We start from the raw sequence: 19,641 nt of genomic DNA, 5'->3' as shown, positions 1-19,641 counted from the left end.
ACTGCTTCTTAGACCTTCTAGAACAGTGATTCTCAACCTTCCTCATGCCGCGACCCTTCAATACAGTTCCTCATGTTGTGGTGCCCCCCCCAACCATAAAATTATTTTCGTTGCTACTTCATAACTGTCATTTTGCTACTGCTATCAATCGTAATGTAGATATCTGGTATGCAGGATGTATTTTCATTGTTACAAATTGAACATAATGAAAGCATAGTGATTAATCACAAAACAATATGTCATTATAGATTGTGAAATATTTAATGACAAGTAAATGAAATTTTGTCTTGAAGCATGGTGGAGCATGGCTAACAGTCTTCATCCCAGTATTCACATCGAGGCGGAAACATGTGTTTTCTGATGGTCTTAGGCGACCCCTGTGAAAGGGTTGTTCGACCCCCAAAGGGGTTGCGACCCACAGGTTGAGAACCGCTGTTCTAGAATGTTCATCCCAGTTCGCCCTCTAGTCCTTATGTATTTATCCCTTTGTGGCACCGACTTTCAGACCTACCACATCCCCAGAGAGAAAGACCCCCCAGATCCTCAGTACCCACACACCCCATGCTTCCTCTGATGCAGGACTTGCCTTCTGCCCAGAGGGTTGGGTGTGGGGTGGTGGGGGTGGGGAGGACAGATTCATATCACAGCATGGCAGCCACCAGAGGCTCAGTAAATGGCGCTGACAGGTGGACTCTGTAGGTGGGACGGGACCTTGAGGGACAGGTGGTTCTGGATACTGGATTTGATTCAAAGCTGAGAGTCCATGTTTCCCTGGGGCACGTGCGGATGATGGGATAAACCACCACAGAGTAATGATGACAGCAAATAAGAAGGACATTTATTGAGCGCCTGTTCTGTGCCAAGCATTGAACCGGCCTTTTATATATATAGCATTTCCAACCCCAGAGTCCACGCTCCTTTGCAATGCCATGGTCTCTCTTGTAAAAAAAAAGTTTCCACTCACCACTAAGCCGGCAGCAGCAGATGGCACTGGTGGTCCCGCTCCGGGGCAGTGAGGAGGTGCCACTGTCTTTGGGAATTCCAGACCTGTCTAAGTGCCACCAGAAACTCTTCCAGCTGCTGAGACAGTTCCATTGGCCAAGGCCTGTCAGGATCGACCTGGATGCAAGTGAAATCCCTCTGGATCTCGCTATCTTCTTGGAGGTCCGATCGTTGGTACCATTCCATCGGACTCTGATACCCAGTACCCGTTGGCAACACGTATTTCATGTGTGCGTTTAAAAAATCATAGATGTCAGATTGCAGGCCATCCGAGGGCTTTTTGATATTGGGTCTGATGGATGATTTGTTCTACGATTGAAAATGTTGTCAGGTTCCTACTCAGAGCGACCCTGTGTATAACCGCTGCCCAGTCCAGTGCCATGCTCACCGGGTTCTTAGGCTTGAGCCCATCGATGCAGCCGCTGTGGCAATCCATCTCTTTGAAGACCTCCCTCTTTGTCACTGCCCCTCCGCTTTGCCAAGCACGATGTCCTTCTCCGGGGATTGGTCTCTCCTGGCAACGTGTCCAAAGCCTGTAAGACAAAGTCTCTTCATCCTTGCCTCTAAGGAGCACTCTGGCCGTACGTCTTCCAAGATCAACTGTTGGTTCTTTCGACAGTCCACAGCACCGTGATCCAGATGCATCCATTCTACTTCAGCTTTCTATATTCCATGTCCAACTCTCACATGCGTAGGAGAGGTGACTGAGACCCCCTGGCTCGGGTCAGGTGCTGCATCTTAGTCCTCAAAGCAGCAGCTTTGCTTTTCAAAAATATTGAAAACAGTTGGCATTTATTGATCCCTTATTCTGTGACGGGTGCTATTTTAGTGCTTTACATGGACGGGCTAATTTCACTTCTCTACGACCCTATCGTGATTTCCATTTTATAGATGAGGCACCGAAGACCCAGAGAAGGTAGGTAACTTGCCCAAGGTCATGTCATTATCAAGTTGGTAGAGCTGGGCTAGAACTTGGGACCCTTGGCTTCTGAGGTCTCACCTAAGCACGTCCCTGGGCCTCCTCTCCTAAGGAAGAGGCGATCTCTTTAGATAGTGGGATAGTTCAGCTTACATGCATGGCATGGCAGCTTTGATAGCCGTGGAAGCTCACAGGACTCCCGCAGGTGGGTAAAGACATTCGATGCCAGCTTCTTGTCTTGGCCACGATGCCTAGTAGCAGTGGACGCTGGGCAAGTTGCTTAAATTTTCCGAGCCTCATTTTTCTTGCTTGACACGTGGGATTAAGATACTCACCCCCAAATTAAAAAATCATTTGAAAAAAGATACTCTCCCTTAGAGAAACCTTGTGAAGAGCCAATGGGAATATGTACATAAAGTGGCCCATAAACTGGGAGCACTCTACATTTTAGGCAATGAGGTCATCATCATCATCATCATGGTATCATTAAGATGAATGGCTAGAGATGATGAAGAATGACTTAGTAATCACAAAGAGCCAGGAGAGGGCCATTCGCTCATGTGTGCCCCACCTGCTCCTTTATATTGGTACCATTAACACCTACTGCCTCCTTGATCGGGGTCCTGAACGGAATCTATTCCTGTTCTCTCAGGACGCCTGTTTGAAAATGACAGTTTTTAAGCAAAAACAGAATTGGTGCGAGGTAATGACAAATTCAGATGGTCTTATCGGGGGGTCTACGTGCTGTGGGCTTCTCTAGAAGAAACACTACTACGACTCGCCACCAAGCCCTCCATCCCGCCCTCTCCAGGACAGCCGAGGAAGATGGAGACTCCGTGCTTGTGGTGCACTCATGAATCCAGGGCTTGTGCGGGCACAGGGGATTGGTGGAACCCGGGCCAGATGTCTGCATCTAGCTGCAAGGGAGTCTGGCGTGTGAATCGTCTGACCACCACTTGGAAAGACAGGACTCAAACATGTGACAAATGGCTGGAACTTGGAGCTAGTTTTCGAGAATTTGCATGACCACTTATGACAATCCTGGACCACATAAGCTTAGTTCCCAACAGGTTTGATGGAGGGACACGACTCTCGGGTACGGCCTTGAAGAATGCCACCAAGGGTTCACTTGCCAGGGACCCACCGAATGGCACGCCGTGTTGCCCACTCTGGGCGGCGAGCGTGGTGCATCCTGGTCTCTTGGAGTTACAGGACAGACCTCGGTGGGGCTGGATGTCCCTGCCGTGCTTCCTGGGGCCCCGGCATGTGTGCTAGCCAAGTCTACATCCCACAGCAGGCAGGAGGGGTGCGTGCTGTTCTGAGCTCGCCTATTGCTGGCTTCTGCCTTTGCCGTCACCTTCCCTGGGCCACCCTTTGAGCCTTTACAGCAGCGGATCTCAACCTGTGGGTCGCGACCCCTTTGGGGGTTAAACGACCCTTTTACAGGCATGCCCGATTCATAACCGTAGCACAATGACAGTGATGAAGTAGCAATGAAAATAATGTTATAGTTGGGGGGTCACCACAAAATGAGGAACTGTATGAAAGGGTCCTGGCATGAGGTAGGTTAAGAACCACTGCTCTACAGGCTCTGAGCTGGGAGCTTATCTGATAGCCTGTTCCTCTCTCATACACAGACCTGCCCCCCCCCTACCCCAGCAGCTACCTTTTGTGCCTGCAGTGAGAATTCTGGTCACAGGAATGAAGCGCCCCCCCACCCCACCAGGAAACACACTATAGGGGACTGGCATTTACAGGTGTGCTGGTGGAAAAGCGTCCAGGCGGGCAGGAGCTCTGCGTGGGAACATGGAAATACACTTTGATGCTGAATGGGAGGGGCTAGTATGAAATCACTGATGGATGTCAGCATCTCCTTCTCCCTCCCGCCCTGGAGCCCGATGCACACGGGCTGTTACGGGTCCTTGCAGGTGCGTTCAGGGAGGTATGCCTGTAGACTACAAGCCCCTCCTGAAGAGCTTTTACTCCAGCACCCAGAAGGATAGGGCGTGGGGGTGGGCTGCAAAAATAGGGTTCCAAGCTCCCCACGGTGGCAGGCTGGGGAGGCTCCCCAGCTTGAAGAAGAGGAACAGAGTCCGAGGGTTCCAGAGGAAGGTGCCTGGGTGCTTCGCACCCTCCCTGAGGGCATGGAGGGGCCTCTGGGGAATAAGTCACTTGGCATCCTCATGGCATACCAGGCCCAGAGCCCAGGTCTCACGCCAGCAACCCCCTCCTCGGCTGCCTGATACCCAGGAAGCTCTCTTCTACAGGCCAGAAGGGAGGATCCTGGATCACGCGCAGGCTCAAGCTGTTGAAGGTGGACTGAAGAGGAGAAAGTCCTCCTGGAATGTTCCAGACTGGGGAGGGCTCCAAGGCTCCGTACATCTCTAAGGAAATGAGGGACCTGCCAGACACAACCCTCAAGGCAGAGACTAGGAGCCACGTCGCCCCAGGGGATAAAGGAATAGGTGGCTCTCGGATCCCAGGTCAGGGCAGCCGATGCACCCCTCCTAAACCGCAGCGGAGCCAGCCAGTTTCTGGCTTCACTGGCTTGGTGCCCTGGTGGGCCGAGAGGCCAAACGCTGCTTCTGGGTGTGAGCTGAAATGGGAATGTTCATCGTGCCCCCCTCCCACCCCCAGGGCTTGTGGTCAGGCTAAGACTAGGCACAGCGCGCTGTGAGGGGAGGGCTTGGCATGGGGTCACTGCACAAGGCAGGCTTCACAGATGGGCACACCTCCTGGACGGCTCTGATGGAGGAAACCTTTCCTTGTCTGGAGCTGAGATCCAGAAAAGGGCAGGGGCCAGAAAAGGGGCCTTACATGCCCCAGGTCACCGGGCTGACCCTCTTTGTACATAGCACAGTCACATCCAGCGCCTTGCTGACCCGGGCGTTTGTGTCCCCCCCCCTCCCCCCCACCATCCTAGGTCCTGCCAGTTCTACCCTCTCCCCAGCGGCATCAGCCCCTACCCTCTCCCAGTGTCCCATCCTGCTTGCTCTCAGGATCGAGAGGCCAAAGTGCAAGGGATGTTTATGAGGGGCTCTGACAGGCATGGAGTGGGCCATAGTTCCGGGAAATTCTCCTCAAAGGTCAAGCTGGGCCTAGTGGCCACTGTCCTTGGGAAAAGCAGAGGTGACCTCGGGGTGGTGGTGGTCCGGGGCGGACATAGGGAAACTGAGCTTCTGCAATCCGAGAATTTTAGAACCTACCCTCCTTGAAACTCCCTCTGGCCACAGATGGGGAAACTGAGGTCCAGGGAGGGAGGTAACTTGCCAAGGTCAAATGTTGGGTGGTGCTTGGAGCAGGAGGCTGGTCTTGGAGGGCCACCGGGTTGCCTTGTGACCAGAGGGGGAGGGCGCCTTTCATGGTTGTCCCTCTGCGGTGCCCAAGGTTGGAGGGACTTGCGTTTGTGGAGGGGGGTCCGCTCCAAGGCGCCGAGGGGGGAGGGGTGGTTCAAAGGCAGGCCGGGTGGGGTGTGGGTGAATTTGAGGATTGTGGGAATTCGGGGTCGTGCACCGTCCCAGCACGGCGCGGGCCCCTGGAGAAGGGGCTGGCGGGCGGCGGGGTCCCGCGGGGGCAGCGCGTGGGGGCCGGGCCGGCCGGGGCGGGGTGAGTCACGGCCCGCCCGCTCCCATTGTGCGGCCCGCAGTGGCGGCGAGGGCGGCGGAGCTGCGGCGGAGCGGAGCGCGAGGAGGTGGAGCCGCGGGTGCGGGCTCCGGCGCCTGCGTCCGCCCGCCCGTGCGCCGCGGCCACAGGCTCGCCGTCCGCCCGCTGCGCCCGAGAGGCCGAGCGGGAGCCCCGCGGCCGCGCCCGGGGCGGGAGGGGATGGGGCGCGGCGGGCCGCCCGGGCCCCGCCGGCTCCGGAGCCCGGAGGTACAGCAGGCCGGCCCAGCTGGGAAGGAGCAGGCAGGCGCCGCGCGGACCCTGACGCCGCCCTCCCTCTCCCCCAGGGCGCTCCGCTAGGCCCCCGCAGCGCCCCCTTATTCTCACTCGGGTCACGGGTCCCCGAGTGAGGGAGAGAGCCTCCCCAGCCACCGCCCGGCAATGGCCAACGGAGTGATCCCGCCGCCCGGGGGCGCCTCCCCGCTGCCCCAGGTGATGGACGCGTGGGAGCCAGGGAAGAGGAGAGGGAGGGACCCCCATGGAGGGGAGGGGTGTCCTCTGGCCTGCCCGAGGAGGGTGGAAGAGGAGGGGGCTCTTTGGGCCTTTTTCGGGTCTGCTGCCTCCTCTCCTCCCAATCCCTGGGAGCCTGCAAGGGTGGATTCTGGGGTGCTGACCCCCCCACGCCCCCGCGTGGAGTTATGAGAAGGGGCTGCGGAGGATGGACTTCTAGTCCAGACGCTCACAACCAGGGCTTAGTGTAGGGGTGGGGTTCCGGTGGGGTTCCTGGGGAACCGGGCCTTAGGAGAGGCTGTTTGGGCCTGCAGGTCCGGGTGCCCTTGGAGGAGCCCCCTCTGGGTCCAGACTCAGAGGAGGACGACGATGACTTGGGCAAGACCTTGGCTGTGAGCAGGTTTGGGGACCTCATCAGCAAGCCCCCGGCCTGGGACTCAGAGAAGCCCAGCCGCAGCTACAGCGAGCGGGACTTTGAGTGTGGGTAGCCTGGGACCCCTAAGGCAGCCGGCCCCCCCCACAACCACTGTCACCTTCATCGCCACCATCACCTTCATCGCCACCATCACCACCCACCAAGGCTTGGCCACCAAGTGCCCGTCCTGTGCTGGTGCTGAGCTGGACTTGTGCGGTCATCCTGCCTCAATCACCCATCGCCTGTCCGCTGCAGGGGGAGCAGGGCCCAGACACAGGGGAGATGTAGGAACACACAGGACTGCTTGCCTGCCTTCTGACCTTCCCCTTCCCCTTGGCTCTGCCCCCCCACTTCTCCCCATCCTCTGACCTTGCCTTCCCCTCCCTTGATAGGTCATGCCCTCCCAACCCCACCCTTCACGGCCCCCTCCTTCACCCCTGTCCACTACACAACCAGGCCTTCTCAGTGACAGTCCCGTGGATGTGGGTGTTGGGAGGAGCCTGGCACTGGAGGAAGGACTAGGGTACACTTGTTTGAGGCCTTGAGCTAGGATTAGGTGTGTGCCCCTAGGGTGGCAAGGGGCCTGGTCTGCAGCAGTGCCCCAACCTGCTCTCCTGCACCCCTAGTTCACCGGCATACATCCCACCACACCCACCATCCGCTCTCAGCGCGCCTGCCTCCACCCCACAAGCTTTGGCGACCGCCCCCCACCTCTGCCCGGCACACCAGGAGGAAGAGGAAGAAGGAGAAAACCTCGGCCCCCCCCTCCGAGGGGACCCCTCCCATCCAGGAAGAGGGGGGAGCTGGGGCAGAGGAAGAAGAGGAGGAGGAGGAGGAGGAGGAGGAGGAAGGAGAGTCTGAAGCAGAACCGCCGGAGCCCCCACCCTTTGCATCTCCTCAGAAAGCCAAGGTAGGTGGCTGCCCCCAGAGGGGGAAGGGCTGCTCAGGCAGGGGTGCAGGGAGCGGGGAGGCCTGAGCACAGTTGGGACAGGAACCCAGGCAGCCTTGTGTGTATCCACAGTTCTCCATCGGCAGCGATGAAGATGATAACCCTGGCATCCTGGGTCGGGCTGCCTCCTCCAGACCCCTGCCCTCAGTGGGCCCGCGGGCCAACAAGAGCCCCCAGCACTTGGACAGGTACCTGTTTCTGCAGGTCCGAAGCTCCTGACTTCCATCTCCCAGAGAAGAGGCAGAGGAAGTGGGAGGGGAGGCAGTGAAGAGAGGGAGAGAGCTCTGCTGGAGAGGGGGCCAGGGGCAGAGAGGAGAGGAGGGTGGGATGGAGGACAGAGAGGAAGGCCATTCATTGGTCCCTTTCTGTCTGTGTCTGTGCCCAGAGGGCCACTCCAGGCCCCACCTGAGCTGGGGAGAGTAAGGGACCTGGCCGGAACCTAACCTGCCCTGGGCCATCTCCCTGTAAGGCCATATTTGCCCCTCAGCTCTCCCAGCCCCAGAGCCCGGGCCTCTCGAATTGCTGCTGGGGAGAAGAGCCGGCCCTGGAGCCCTTCGGCCAGCTATGACCTGCGGGAGCGGCTGTGCCCAGGCAGTGCCCTGGGCAACCTGGGTGGCCCTGAGCAGCAGGTGCCCACTGACGAGGCTGAGGCTCAGATGCTTGGCTCTGCAGATCTGGATGACATGAAAAGTGAGTGAGAGTCCATGAGCGGCCCTCAGGCTCCCCAGCCCCTCGTTTGCTGTGGACTTTGGAGAGGCTCTGTGCCAGCGGCCACCCAGGACTGAGTGCTTCCTGCAGCATTCCTGTCTGCTGGAATGTGGCCAGTGATGGGGAACTCACTACCTCACCAAGCTATCTCCCGGGTGTCAGAGCTGAAATTGCCCTTCTTGACACCTTGGCCCTTTGGACCTGAATTTGTCCTCTGAGTCACCCCCAGACTACAGTTGTTCCCACATCAGGTGACATTTGGAGACATCTTGTGTCCCCTCCCCCTAAGACTCCTAGACGGCAACACCCCTCAGCTCTTTTAATCCCTTACAAGCCTGCCCCCTGGGCTCTGAGCCACTGGGCCAGGGCCTGTTCAGTGTCCTGGCCCCCATCTGTCCCTCCACCCTTGGCGGGGCCTGGTGTGGTAGCCACACATTCCTTCTGTCCTATCAGCACCCTGGCTTTTGGGCCACCTGTCATCACCCATGGGGCGTTGTGCCCAGGCCAGGGGCATCACCGACCCCGCCCTCCTCCCCTCCTCGGAACCAGTGTGTGGGTGACAGGGGAGGGCTTGGAGCTCAATACGTCATGGAAAGTTGCCAGGGCCCGAGGACAGCGACAGGAACAATCCGATGGCAGCAGCAGTGGCTGTGGGGTGGGGGCCCGGGGGAAGGCGTGTTTACAGAGCCAGGGTGGGGGCTGGCAGCAGGAGGGAGAAGGCTTGGGGCCCTGGCGAGTCCAGGTTGGGCGGTCTGGCCACCTCTAGTTCTGGTGGGACCGTGCCCAGTCCTGTCCAGGCTGCTGGCTCTTGGAGACCTGGTGCTCTGGGAGGGAGCAGGGGATGATGAGCCCCCAGGAGGATGTCACCGAGCCCAACGGGACTCTCAGCCCTGGGCCTGGGGACACTGTGGGTCAGGGCCTGGGGATGGCCCCAGACCCCAGCCCTCGTGACTCACTGGCCTCAGGGGACTTAGAGATGTTTGCGCTGGACTTTGAGGACTATGACCTGTGGGAGTCCATCAGGGGCCAACTGAGCCCCATGGCAGGGGGACCAGCCTGTGAGTACCTGGTCAACTGGCCTGTCCTGCTGCTGCTGGCCTGGGAAAGGTTGGGGGCGGTGTAGGGTGGGGTCAGGGGGTGTGCTTGGTTGTGTACCTGTGGGGTAGAGTCAAAGGTGCAGAGACAGGTCACAGGGGCAGTGGTGGAGAAGGACAGATGGGGACGCCACAGTGCAGGGCTGAGTCTCGAGGGTCTGGCTTTTTATTGTGTCTGGCCGGTGGCTTACTGCATGTTTCTGGGCCGACCTTTCCCCTGGGGCTCGGTCACTTGTGTGACATACCCTGGTTGAACAGAGGGGTCCTGTGGGCAGAGTGAGGCCTGGGCTGGCAGGGTCATGACCCTGAGACCTGGAGCTTGACCTGTGGGCCTGCCCAGCTGACCTCCTCCCTAGGTCACCGGCTGGAGGACAACCCTGGCGTGCGGCGACACCTGGTGAAGAAGCCATCTCGGTCCCAGAGTGGGAGGGGCAGTCCCGGCGGCCTGGCCCCCATGCTGCGCAGGAAGAAGAAGAAGAAGAAGCTAGATCGGAGGCCGCACGAGGTATAGGACCCGGTCTCACCTGTCTACCCTGGAGCCCCCCCCCCCCCCGCGCAAACCCTCCCCCTGCACTGGCCCTGCTGGGAGAGCCCAGGCCTGACCCCCCCCCCCTGGTGCCCACCCCAGGTGTTCGTGGAGCTGAATGAGCTGATGATGGACCGGGGCCAGGAGCCCCACTGGCGGGAGACGGCCCGCTGGATCAAGTTCGAGGAGGACGTGGAGGAGGAGACAGAGCGCTGGGGCAAGCCCCACGTTGCCTCCCTCTCCTTCCGCAGCCTTCTGGAGCTCCGGAGGACCATTGCCCATGGTAGGGACCCACAGCCCCTTCCTGTGGCTCCCGTGGGGCCTGGGCCCCGTGAGTTCCGGCCATCTTGGAGACGGGGGTCTGACGCTCTGGCGGTCCGCAGGCTCCTGTGGGCGCAGGGGGCAGGGCTGTGTGGTCCCACCCAGGAGCTGCCTAGGAGCTGGCAGACGAGCCAGTGCCCATGCTCACCCTTTCATGTTGGCCCCCATCGCTGGCCCGCGGCGAGTGCCTCATGCTGCCCTGACCTGTGTTCTCTGCTCCCTCAGGCCCCCCCGCCCCCGCCCACCTGCCCTCCTATCCACCGGGGAGCAGGGCAGCGGATGGGCGGCCTTTTGCTCCCTGATGTGCCCTTGCCTCCCTGGACTGCCCAGGCGCGGCCCTCCTGGACCTGGAGCAGACCACCCTGCCAGGCATCGCGCACCTGGTGGTGGAGACCATGATTGTGGCCGACCAGATCCGGCCGGAGGACAGGGCCAGCATCCTCCGCACCTTGCTGCTGAAACACAGGTGCCGGTAGAGCCAGGCCAGGCCAGGCGTGGGGTGGGGGTGGGCTGGGCTCTGCTGCCTCCAGGAACACACTTCCCTGGTAGCTCTCCCTGCCGTCTATAAGTCTCCTTAGGCTGACTGATTTGTACCCCTCCTTCACCTCCGCCTGCCACTGACCCACCTTCCCGCTCTCGGCAGCCATCCCAACGATGACAAGGACAGTGGCTTCTTTCCCCGCAACCCGTCGAGCTCCAGCATGAACTCCATCCTGGGGAATCACCACCCGACCCCCAGCCATGGCCCTGACGGCGCGGTGCCCACCATGGCCGATGACCTTGGGGAGCCCGCCCCACTCTGGCCTCACGATCCTGACGCCAAGGAGGTCAGTGGCTTGGCTCTGACCCGGGCTGGGGCCTGATGGAGCGTCCAGCTTCAGTGGAGGTGACTGATGGCTTTATTGGGCAGGCCAGGCTGGTGGCCACCTGGCACTGGGCTAAACCTGTAACTCTGGGGCAGGGGCCCCCAGGAGCCTAAGTGCTCGCTGACCTGGGGAAGCAGAAGATTCGGTGGGCTGCCGCCGCCGCCATTACCCAGGAGTGTCCTCTGCCCAACAGCAGGAGGCTTAGCATGCGGGCTAGGTCCCAGGGCGGCCCCTCCTGACGACCCCCCCACCTGGGAGGGAGGAAGCAGGGCCCACATCCAGGGGCTGGAGGGCAGAGTCCAGGACTGCAGTGGGGGTGGGAGACCCTGCCATGGCCTCCAGTCTGGGTCCCAGCCCTATTCTAGTCCTGCGTCCTCAGAAGCCCCTGCACATGCCCGGCGGAGACGGTCACCGGGGGAAAAGCCTGAAGCTGCTGGAGAAGATCCCGGAAGACGCCGAGGCCACCGTGGTGCTCGTGGGTGAGCAGGGTGGGTGGGTAGGCGTGTGGGACAGGGCTCCCTCGGGGCCTGGGGCTGCCTCTCCACCCCACCTCACCCTGCTCTTCCTCATAAGCCACCTTAGCCACAGCCCCTCCTACCCCATTCCCTCTTCTCATCCAGTCTCCGGTCCTCTCAGACTACTGCTAGTCCACCAACTGAGCTCCTTGGTGAGAATTAGAGACACCCCCCCCCCCATTCCTTAAGACCCTGACCTGTTTCCTAGCTGTCGGTAGATCGTCAAAAGACCGACCTGTGCGAACGAAACAACGTGTGTTGTCATCCACAGACCAATAGCTACCCTTTCCATGGCAGTTGCTTTGTGCAGTGCCCAACCTGCCCAACTGTGCAGGGTGGGCCAGCCGCCCTCGGAGGAGGCCCCCTGCCCAGCCCCTCGCCGTCCTCTGCCTCCAGGCAGCGTGCCCTTCTTGGAGCAGCCGGCGGCAGCCTTTGTGCGGCTGAGCGAGGCTGTGCTCTTGGAGTCCGTGTTGGAGGTTCCTGTGCCCGTCCGCTTCCTCTTCATCCTGCTGGGGCCCAGCCACACCAGCACCGACTACCATGAGCTGGGGCGTTCTATTGCCACCCTCATGTCCGACAAGGTGGGCCCTCGGGCTTGTCCCTCCACCCACCTTGTTCCTTAGGTGTCCCGTCGGCCCCAGGGGTGCCCATGGAAGCAGGCCTGGTTGGGGCCCCTCTGGGTGGAGTCAGTTCTTTGGGGGGGGGGGCGGGTGCTGGCTGAGGGAGAATGGGGAAGGAGGGGGTGTGTGATAGGTGCAGGGCAGAGGCCAGGCCCCAAGCTTCAGTTGGGGCAGGAGAGGCCTGGGTGTGGACCAGCCTCTAGGCTGGGGTGTGGTGTGGTGTGGGTGCTCAGGCGATCATTCATTCACCACGCAAAACCACCCGCAGCTCTGTGGGAGGAGAGAAGGGGCTTTCTACTCCCAGGCAGGGTTACCATCTCCGAACCCCACTCGGGCAGTGTTACCCTGCCCCGGGGTGCCGCTGTGAGTTGGTGTTAACTGCACAGCAGTGGGTGGGGGTGTTCGGTTGGGGAAGTGACCATTGGCCAGGCGGTGCTTCTAGTACCCCGCCTGCTGCCCTGTGGAGCTTGGCACGCCCCCCCAGTGGCCCCGCCCCCTCACACCCGCAGGTGTTCCACGAGGCCGCCTACCAGGCGGATGATCGGCAGGACCTCCTGAGCGCCATCAGCGAGTTCCTGGACGGGAGCATCGTCATCCCCCCGTCGGAGGTGGAGGGCCGGGACCTGCTGCGCTCCGTGGCCGCCTTCCAGCGGGAACTGCTGCGCAAGCGGCGGGAGCGGGAGCAGACCAAGGCTGAGCCGAGCAAGCCGGGCGGCGGGGCGGCGCCTGGGAAAGGTTGGCCTCACCTGGCCTGCCGGGAGTCCCCACCATGTGCTGGGGTGGGGTGGGGGTTGGAGTGTCCTTTGTATTGTACCCTTTTGATCCTGGACCCAGTGTCCCCACCCATCCCGGGCTGGGCCTCCATGCAAGAGGCCAGTGGCCCCGTGTTCCAGCAGCCCCTTATTCGTCCCCCAGAGCTGTCTGTGGAGCTGGGGGGCTCTGAGGGGACCCCTGAAGATGACCCCCTTCTACGCACCGGCTCCGTGTTTGGGGGGCTGGTGCGGGATGTGAAGCGCCGGTACCCCCACTACCCCAGCGACCTCTGGGACGCCCTGCACTCCCAGTGCGTGGCTGCCATCCTCTTCATTTACTTCGCTGCCCTCAGCCCCGCCATCACCTTTGGGGGGCTGCTAGGTGAGGGAGCTGGTGGTCACCTTGGGGCCACTCGATCAGCTTTGGGGGTTTGTTATGAGGAGCGGGGAGGAGGGGCTGGGAGAGGGAAGGGGCCAGTGTCCCTCACCTGCAGGGTCTGGGTCAGGATGACCGGTGACCACCTTCGGGCACAGATGGGTGAGGTGTGGTCACGTAGGGAGCCACAGGGTTGGGGTATCGCAGCAATTGCTGGCATGGGGTGTGTGTGTGGCTACAAAAGTCTGTTGGTAGGATGGGGCCTGGGAGGGTTGGAAGTGGCAGGGTGAGGTGGGGGCGGGGCTTCTCTACCACCTTCTGGGCTGTGGAGTCTTCGGCCCCCCAGTCACCGCCCGCCTCTGCCGGCCAGGGGAGAAGACGGAGGGGCTGATGGGCGTATCCGAGCTGATTGTTTCCACGGCTGTGCTAGGCGTTATCTTTTCGCTCCTGGGGGCCCAGCCGCTGCTCGTGGTGGGCTTCTCGGGGCCCCTGCTCGTCTTTGAAGAAGCTTTCTTTAAGGTGACAGCCCTGTTAGCTCCCCAGGGCCACCTGCCCTGGCTCCCCTTGATGTTCCTCCCCCTACCCCGCTGTTCTGTGAGGGCAGCGTTCAGTGCAGAGCAGCCATGTAATACTCCACCTCCCCACCCCCCGCTTCCAGTTCTGCCGAGCCCAGGACCTGGAGTACCTCACTGGCCGAGTGTGGGTTGGCCTCTGGCTGGTGGTCTTCGTCCTAGCCCTGGTGGCTGCTGAGGGCAGCTTCCTGGTGCGCTACATCTCGCCCTTCACGCAGGAGATTTTTGCCTTCCTCATCTCCCTCATCTTCATCTATGAGACCTTTCACAAGCTCTACAAGGTGAGCATCAGGATGGGGCGGGGGGTGGGCGGAGGGTGGGCAGGAGAGTGTGGGCAGGAGAGTGTGGGAGGGGCTCTGCTGGGTGTGCCAGGGGAGTTGGAGATGAGAACTGGTTTAGATCTGAGTAAGGGGGTGGAATCCTGAGTACCCAGGGTTCAGGGGACCAGGCAGAGCTTAGGGAGCAGGTGGAGGGGGTCCCCGGTTGGCAAGGGACAGGTGGGCTTGGGTTGTCTTTCATGGAGGCTGTGCATGCGTGTTTGCGTGTGCCTGTGACGTAGCTGCAGGTCTGTGTCACTGTGGCCTCTTCTGGTGGCTGTGGGGCCCGGCCCTTCCCCTCACAGGTGTATCGACACTGATGAAGTCAGGGTCACCTGCCCAGGTAAGCCACGGGGCGTCCTTGTTGCCACCCAGGTGTTTACTGAGCATCCACTGTTGCCCTTCTACCCCCCGGAGGGGGCCCCAGAAGGGGTGCTCGCGACCACCCTGGACCTGAATGGGAGCGCCTTGCCCCCCACCGAGGGGCCCCCGGGTCCCAGGAACCAGCCCAACACGGCCCTGCTGTCCCTCATCCTCATGCTGGGGACCTTCCTCATCGCCTTCTTCCTGCGCAAGTTCAGGAACAGCCGCTTCCTGGGCGGGAAGGTGTGTGGCTTCGGGGGCCAGGAGGGACTGTCCCCCTTCTATCCTCAGGGACCCGTCCAGGAGCCTGTCTGCTCCTGCCAGGGTTGGCATCTGAGGGGCATTTTAAGGGCAGGCTGGGGGCTTCTGGTGCCAGATCAGATGGTAGGAGGGCTGGGGTAATCAGCCCCAGGGCTGTGTCCTGACTGCCCCCACCCCCACCTCCAACCCCCAGGCTCGCCGCATCATTGGGGACTTTGGCATCCCCATCTCCATCCTGGTGATGGTCCTCGTCGACTACTCCATCACAGACACCTACACGCAGGTGAGCCAGCTCAGAGTCCTGCAGCTGGGCCCCACCCTGGAGCCCCTGGGGGGAGGGTGGTCACGGTGGCCACCTGCTTGGGCCTTGTGGAGTGGAGGTCACCGGGGTGGGCGGGGGTGGAGGTTCAGAAGCTCCCTCTGTGTGCTCCTAAATAGTGCAGGAGAAGGAGGCTTAGAAAGCCAGCAGGGTCTGTCCGAGTGCTTGGTCCCCAGGGGACGCTCACTCAGTGCGTGCATGCGTGTGACCAACCTTGTGGGTTGGGCGACTCACATCACCCATTGCTGCGCACATGTCTGAGAACCAAGCGAGTGAACGTGAAACTGTGATATCGGGGGCAGGAATGAGGATTGGCCTGTGCTTCTCTTCCTGTCCCTTGCTGGCTTCAGGCAGGCAAAGCTCCTCTGGGATTGTTCCCTTCCATATTCCTGGCAGTGGGGGCAGCAGGGTTGGGTGCTCGTTGGGAGCAGCTGCAGGGGGCGGGGTGTCCCTGTGTCCTTGAACTGTCTGCCTTCTGGCTCTGCAGAAGCTCACCGTGCCCACTGGCCTCTCGGTGACCTCTCCCCACAAGCGCACGTGGTTCATCCCACCCCTGGGCAGCGCTCGCCCTTTCCCGCCCTGGATGATGGTGGCAGCCGCTGTTCCGGCCCTCCTGGTCCTCATCCTGATCTTCATGGAGACACAGATCACGGCGTGAGGGCAGGGCCCTGGGGCTGAGGGAGGCCTGGACGCAGGGCGCCTGTGTCTGGAGCTGGCTGGGGTGGGCAGGGTGGGATCAGCCAGGAGTTGGAAGGCCCATGTGCATGGGAATTAGGGGTTTCCTATGATGACATTGGTCTGGCACCTTCACCACGGGCAGGGCCCCTTCCCAGCCCTTGGGATGCTGAGAGCCCACCTGGCCATTCCACAGGGCAGCAGTCTCCTGCTTTTCAAATCTTCAGTGTGGGGCTCACAGGTGCTTAAATGAGGGAATGCGAGTCTGACACCGGAGGCACAGAGAGGAAGCTGGCGGGTTCGGAGGAGTTGGGGTGGTGGTGGTGGTGGTAATCGGGGTGGTAGTGTGCACTCTTGTTCACGCCCCCATCCCTGCCTTGCCCACCCCCCACTCTCTGGCCTCTCCCCAGGCTCATTGTCAGCCAGAAGGCACGGAGGCTTCTCAAAGGCTCTGGCTTCCACCTGGACCTACTTCTCATCGGCTCCCTGGGCGGGCTCTGTGGGCTCTTTGGGCTGCCCTGGCTCACGGCCGCCACTGTCCGCTCCGTCACCCACGTCAACGCCCTGACGGTGATGCGCACTGCCATCGCCCCCGGCGACAAGCCCCAGATCCAGGAGGTTCGCGAGCAGCGGGTCACTGGTGTGCTCATCGCCTGCCTCGTGGGTGAGCCTGGGCCCCAGGCCTGCTGCGGGGACCCTGGGGTTTTGAAGCCCACTCCCCACAGCCCCCCTATTGGGGATTCCGGTGACCTCAACCCACTCAGGCCAAGCCCCTGGGGCCCCTGGGACCTTCATCCTCTCCCAGGCTTGACAATGTGTCTCCAAACTCCAGATTTATACTGTCCCCTTTGCCCTGACCTCAGACCTGCCCACTGACACTCCCCGTGCCCACTCCATCTGATTTGGGGTGATCAAGGCCAGGCCGAGGGCTCAGGCAGGTTTTTTACCTACCCCCTCTATCACCCCACAGGCCTGTCCATTGTCATGGGGGCTGTGTTGCGCCGGATCCCCCTGGCCGTACTCTTTGGGATCTTTCTGTACATGGGGGTGACGTCTCTGTCTGGGATCCAGCTGTCTCAGCGCCTGCTGCTCATCCTCATGCCCGCGAAGCACCACCCTGAGCAGCCCTATGTGACCAAGGTGGGGTCTGGGCACCGAGGTGGGAGACGGGTGTCCAGGCTGTCCCCAGCTGGTGGTGGCCGGGCAGGCAGGCAGGTCAGCCGCAGGAGCAATGGAGGTGTGGGTGCTGACGGCCAGGCCTGCACTCGCCCCAGGTGAAGACGTGGCGGATGCACCTGTTCACCTGTATCCAGCTGGGCTGCATTGCGCTGCTCTGGGTGGTCAAGTCCACGGCAGCCTCCCTGGCCTTCCCCTTCCTGCTGCTGCTCACTGTGCCTCTGCGGCGCTGCCTCCTGCCCCGGCTCTTCCACGACCGGGAACTGCAGGCGGTAAGGTCCAGAGGGTTGGGCAGGGGGTGCTGGGACCAGAGAGGCCCGGGTTCATTTTCCACTGAGCTGTCTGTTAGGGGGGGTGACCTTAGGCAAGGCATGCTTCTGAAATCTTAACTGCCCCCATCTGTAGACTGGGGCTCATCATAGATTGCATTGGACAGGACTAAATAGCCGGGCAAGGTGCCTCGGTGCAGAGTAGCCACAAGGCTGCCCTGGACAGCGGCGCAAGTCATGCTCTGAGCAAAAGCACCCAGCCAGGCGCGAGCTCCGTTTTTGTCAGCTGGGACATCTATTTTCAACACAGCCACTTAGACGAGGAAAGCACTTAATAGGTGCTAGCAGTCTGGTCAGGAGTCCCTGGCTGGGGTAAAAGGTTAAGCACTTAGCTACTAACCAAAAGGTTGGCAGTTTGAATCCACACCGATGTTCACCGGGAGTCGGGCCCAGTGATCTGCTTCCAAAAGTTCACAGCTGTTGACAACCTAATGGGGCCATGGTTCTCTGCTGATTTGTATGGCTCATCGTGAGTCGACTGACTGATAGTCATTATCCCCGGTGGAGTGGAGGTTATGCATTGGGCTGCTGACCAATGCAAGGTCAGCAGTTCAAAGCCATTAGCTGCTCTGTGGGAGAAAGTTGAGGCTTTCTACTCCTGGAAAGAGTTACGAGTCTCAGAAGCTCACAGGAACAGTTCTACCCTGCCCTATAGGGTTACTATGAGTTGGAATTGAGTCGATGGCAGTGAGTTTGTTGGGGTTTTAAAATTATGATTAATCATGGTTGGCAGGAGGGAATAGGGGCCAAGGCGGCGGTGGGCGGGGAGGCGCTAAGGAAATGTGACATTGAACCTGAGACCTGCGGGACCACTGGGAGGGTCAAAGGGGGTACTGGACTGGGAGGTGTGGGGGCCGCCTGCCTGCCTGCCTGCCCGCCTCTCCCTCCCAGTCTTGTGCTCCCCTTGCAGCTGGACTCAGAAGATGCGGAGCCAAATTTCGACGAGGATGGCCGGGATGAGTATAATGAGCTGCACATGCCTGTGTGAAACGCCCAGACCCCCACCCCCCCTCACCCGGTGATCTCACCCAGGTCTCCAGTGAGGGCTGGGGGGCTCCTGAGGACCCCGAGATTGACCTGGACCCACACTTGTCACCACGGCCAGGGTGGCCAGCCCCTCACGGCTCCTGGGTTGCTGACCGGGCCTCACCCAGATAGATGCCACGGCTTTGAGCTCATTACAACCACACTTCTTCTCTTGTGTCCGCCTCACCTTCTTGGCTCCATCGCTGGTTTCTCTGGGCACACTTAGCCAGTTGGAACCAGGAGAATTGGAAGAATTCTATTCTCACGGTCATCAAAACCGGGGCGAGGTGTGGGCCCCCAAGGGAGTCCTTGGGGCGGAGGGGGGCAATCAGACACCAAGTAGGTCCGAGCTGGGCCTCACTGTCACCTTCTCTAGTCCCCTCAAGTGTGCTGGAGAAGGCCCTGCTCCAGGTCACTTGCCCTTGAATCCTGGCCTGCACAGAAAGGGTGGGGTGGGGAGAGGCCAGGCACCCCTGCGCCGGCCATTCGGGAAAGCAGTGTGTTCGATGGCGTGACGTCCAGAGGGATGGAAAATGTTGATCCCCTTTTCCTGATCCCTGGCACAACAAACAGCCCGGTTCCCTAGACATCAACGTGGTGTTGGATCTGGGGTCCCTGGACAGTTGTAGATCCTCCTGGCTTAAACGAGGCAGGCAGCTTTGGGGTTCCTGAGGCCACTCCTTGTGCAATAGTCTGTTTGGCCAGAAATAACCCGAGAGGCCAGCAAAAGGGTGGAAAGGAGCCTGTGCGTCACGGTTGCTGAGCAACCAGCAGTGTGATGGAGCCGGCTGGCGCCCATACTGCTCCCTAGTGGCTGCTCTTCCTCACTGCAGGCTGTGTCCCCCTGGCACCCGGGTACCACCGCCAACTGGTGAATCCGCCGCCATCAAGAGCCCATTGCAATGAGCGCGTTCCTCCTCGGGAAGGGAGGCACGCGGGGTCGGAGAGGGTTTGTGCACGCGGAGAGCCTTGGGCAGCCCTGAGTGCTGGCTGCGAGCTGGTGGCCGGCCGCGTCCTCGGTCGCCGGGCTCTGCGCCCTCCTCCCACTGCCCTCGCCCTCCTTTCCCGCCAGATGTGCAGACCAAAGAAAGGCCGGTGTCCGGAAGCAGACAGACCAGTGTGAGCCCAGCTGCCCTGTAGTGTCACCCAGCGTTAAACATTTCATTCCAGGCGCCCTGGCTCCCTATGGTCCCCAGGTGGCCTCAGATGGCATCAGACCTCTGACTGAGCCCCCTGGCTTCCTGCCAGGGCCAAACCTTAAACTGACCAAGACTAAGTGGCTTTTCGAGGCAACTTCCTCAGAGAACAAACTAACAAACCCCAACCTCCACAGCTGTTGAGCGGATTCTGGCCGACAATGACACCGTGGGACAGAACTGCTGCTCCCTGGCGTTTCCAGGCCACCTAGCCGAGTATCACTCACGATGACT

At 60.7% G+C, this 19,641-nt stretch overlaps 1 protein-coding gene across 3 annotated transcripts; it reads left to right on the top strand.

Moving 5' to 3' along the window:
• Positions 1-5,650: 5,650 nt before the first annotated feature.
• On the top strand, positions 5,651-18,388 carry SLC4A3 (solute carrier family 4 member 3). Of its 3 annotated transcripts, XM_075529447.1 has the most exons (23): positions 5,659-5,791; positions 5,869-6,013; positions 6,346-6,511; positions 7,073-7,356; positions 7,468-7,583; positions 7,883-8,085; positions 9,554-9,702; positions 9,826-10,006; positions 10,375-10,510; positions 10,688-10,871; positions 11,290-11,389; positions 11,822-12,006; positions 12,555-12,780; positions 12,961-13,179; positions 13,544-13,692; positions 13,832-14,026; positions 14,438-14,668; positions 14,880-14,969; positions 15,493-15,659; positions 16,091-16,344; positions 16,651-16,820; positions 16,955-17,128; positions 18,096-18,388. In XM_075529447.1, exons 2-23 carry the CDS (start codon positions 5,963-5,965, stop codon positions 18,171-18,173), a joined length of 3,708 nt encoding a protein of 1,235 aa, XP_075385562.1. In that variant the 5' UTR covers positions 5,659-5,791; positions 5,869-5,962; the 3' UTR covers positions 18,174-18,388. The 3 variants fall into 3 exon arrangements, with proteins under 3 accessions (XP_075385563.1, XP_075385562.1, XP_075385564.1); XM_075529448.1 differs by having other exon boundaries at positions 5,651-6,013; XM_075529449.1 differs by lacking the exons at positions 5,659-5,791; positions 5,869-6,013; positions 6,346-6,511; ... (1 more) ...; positions 7,468-7,583; positions 7,883-8,085 and adding an exon at positions 8,826-9,161.
• Positions 18,389-19,641: the final 1,253 nt, after the last annotated feature.

This window comes from Tenrec ecaudatus, chromosome 13, assembly GCF_050624435.1.
Source record: "Tenrec ecaudatus isolate mTenEca1 chromosome 13, mTenEca1.hap1, whole genome shotgun sequence".
Classification (NCBI taxonomy): domain Eukaryota; kingdom Metazoa; phylum Chordata; class Mammalia; order Afrosoricida; family Tenrecidae; genus Tenrec; species Tenrec ecaudatus.
The sequence above is the reverse complement of the archived record's forward strand: the minus strand, read 5'-3'. Positions and strand labels throughout refer to the sequence as shown.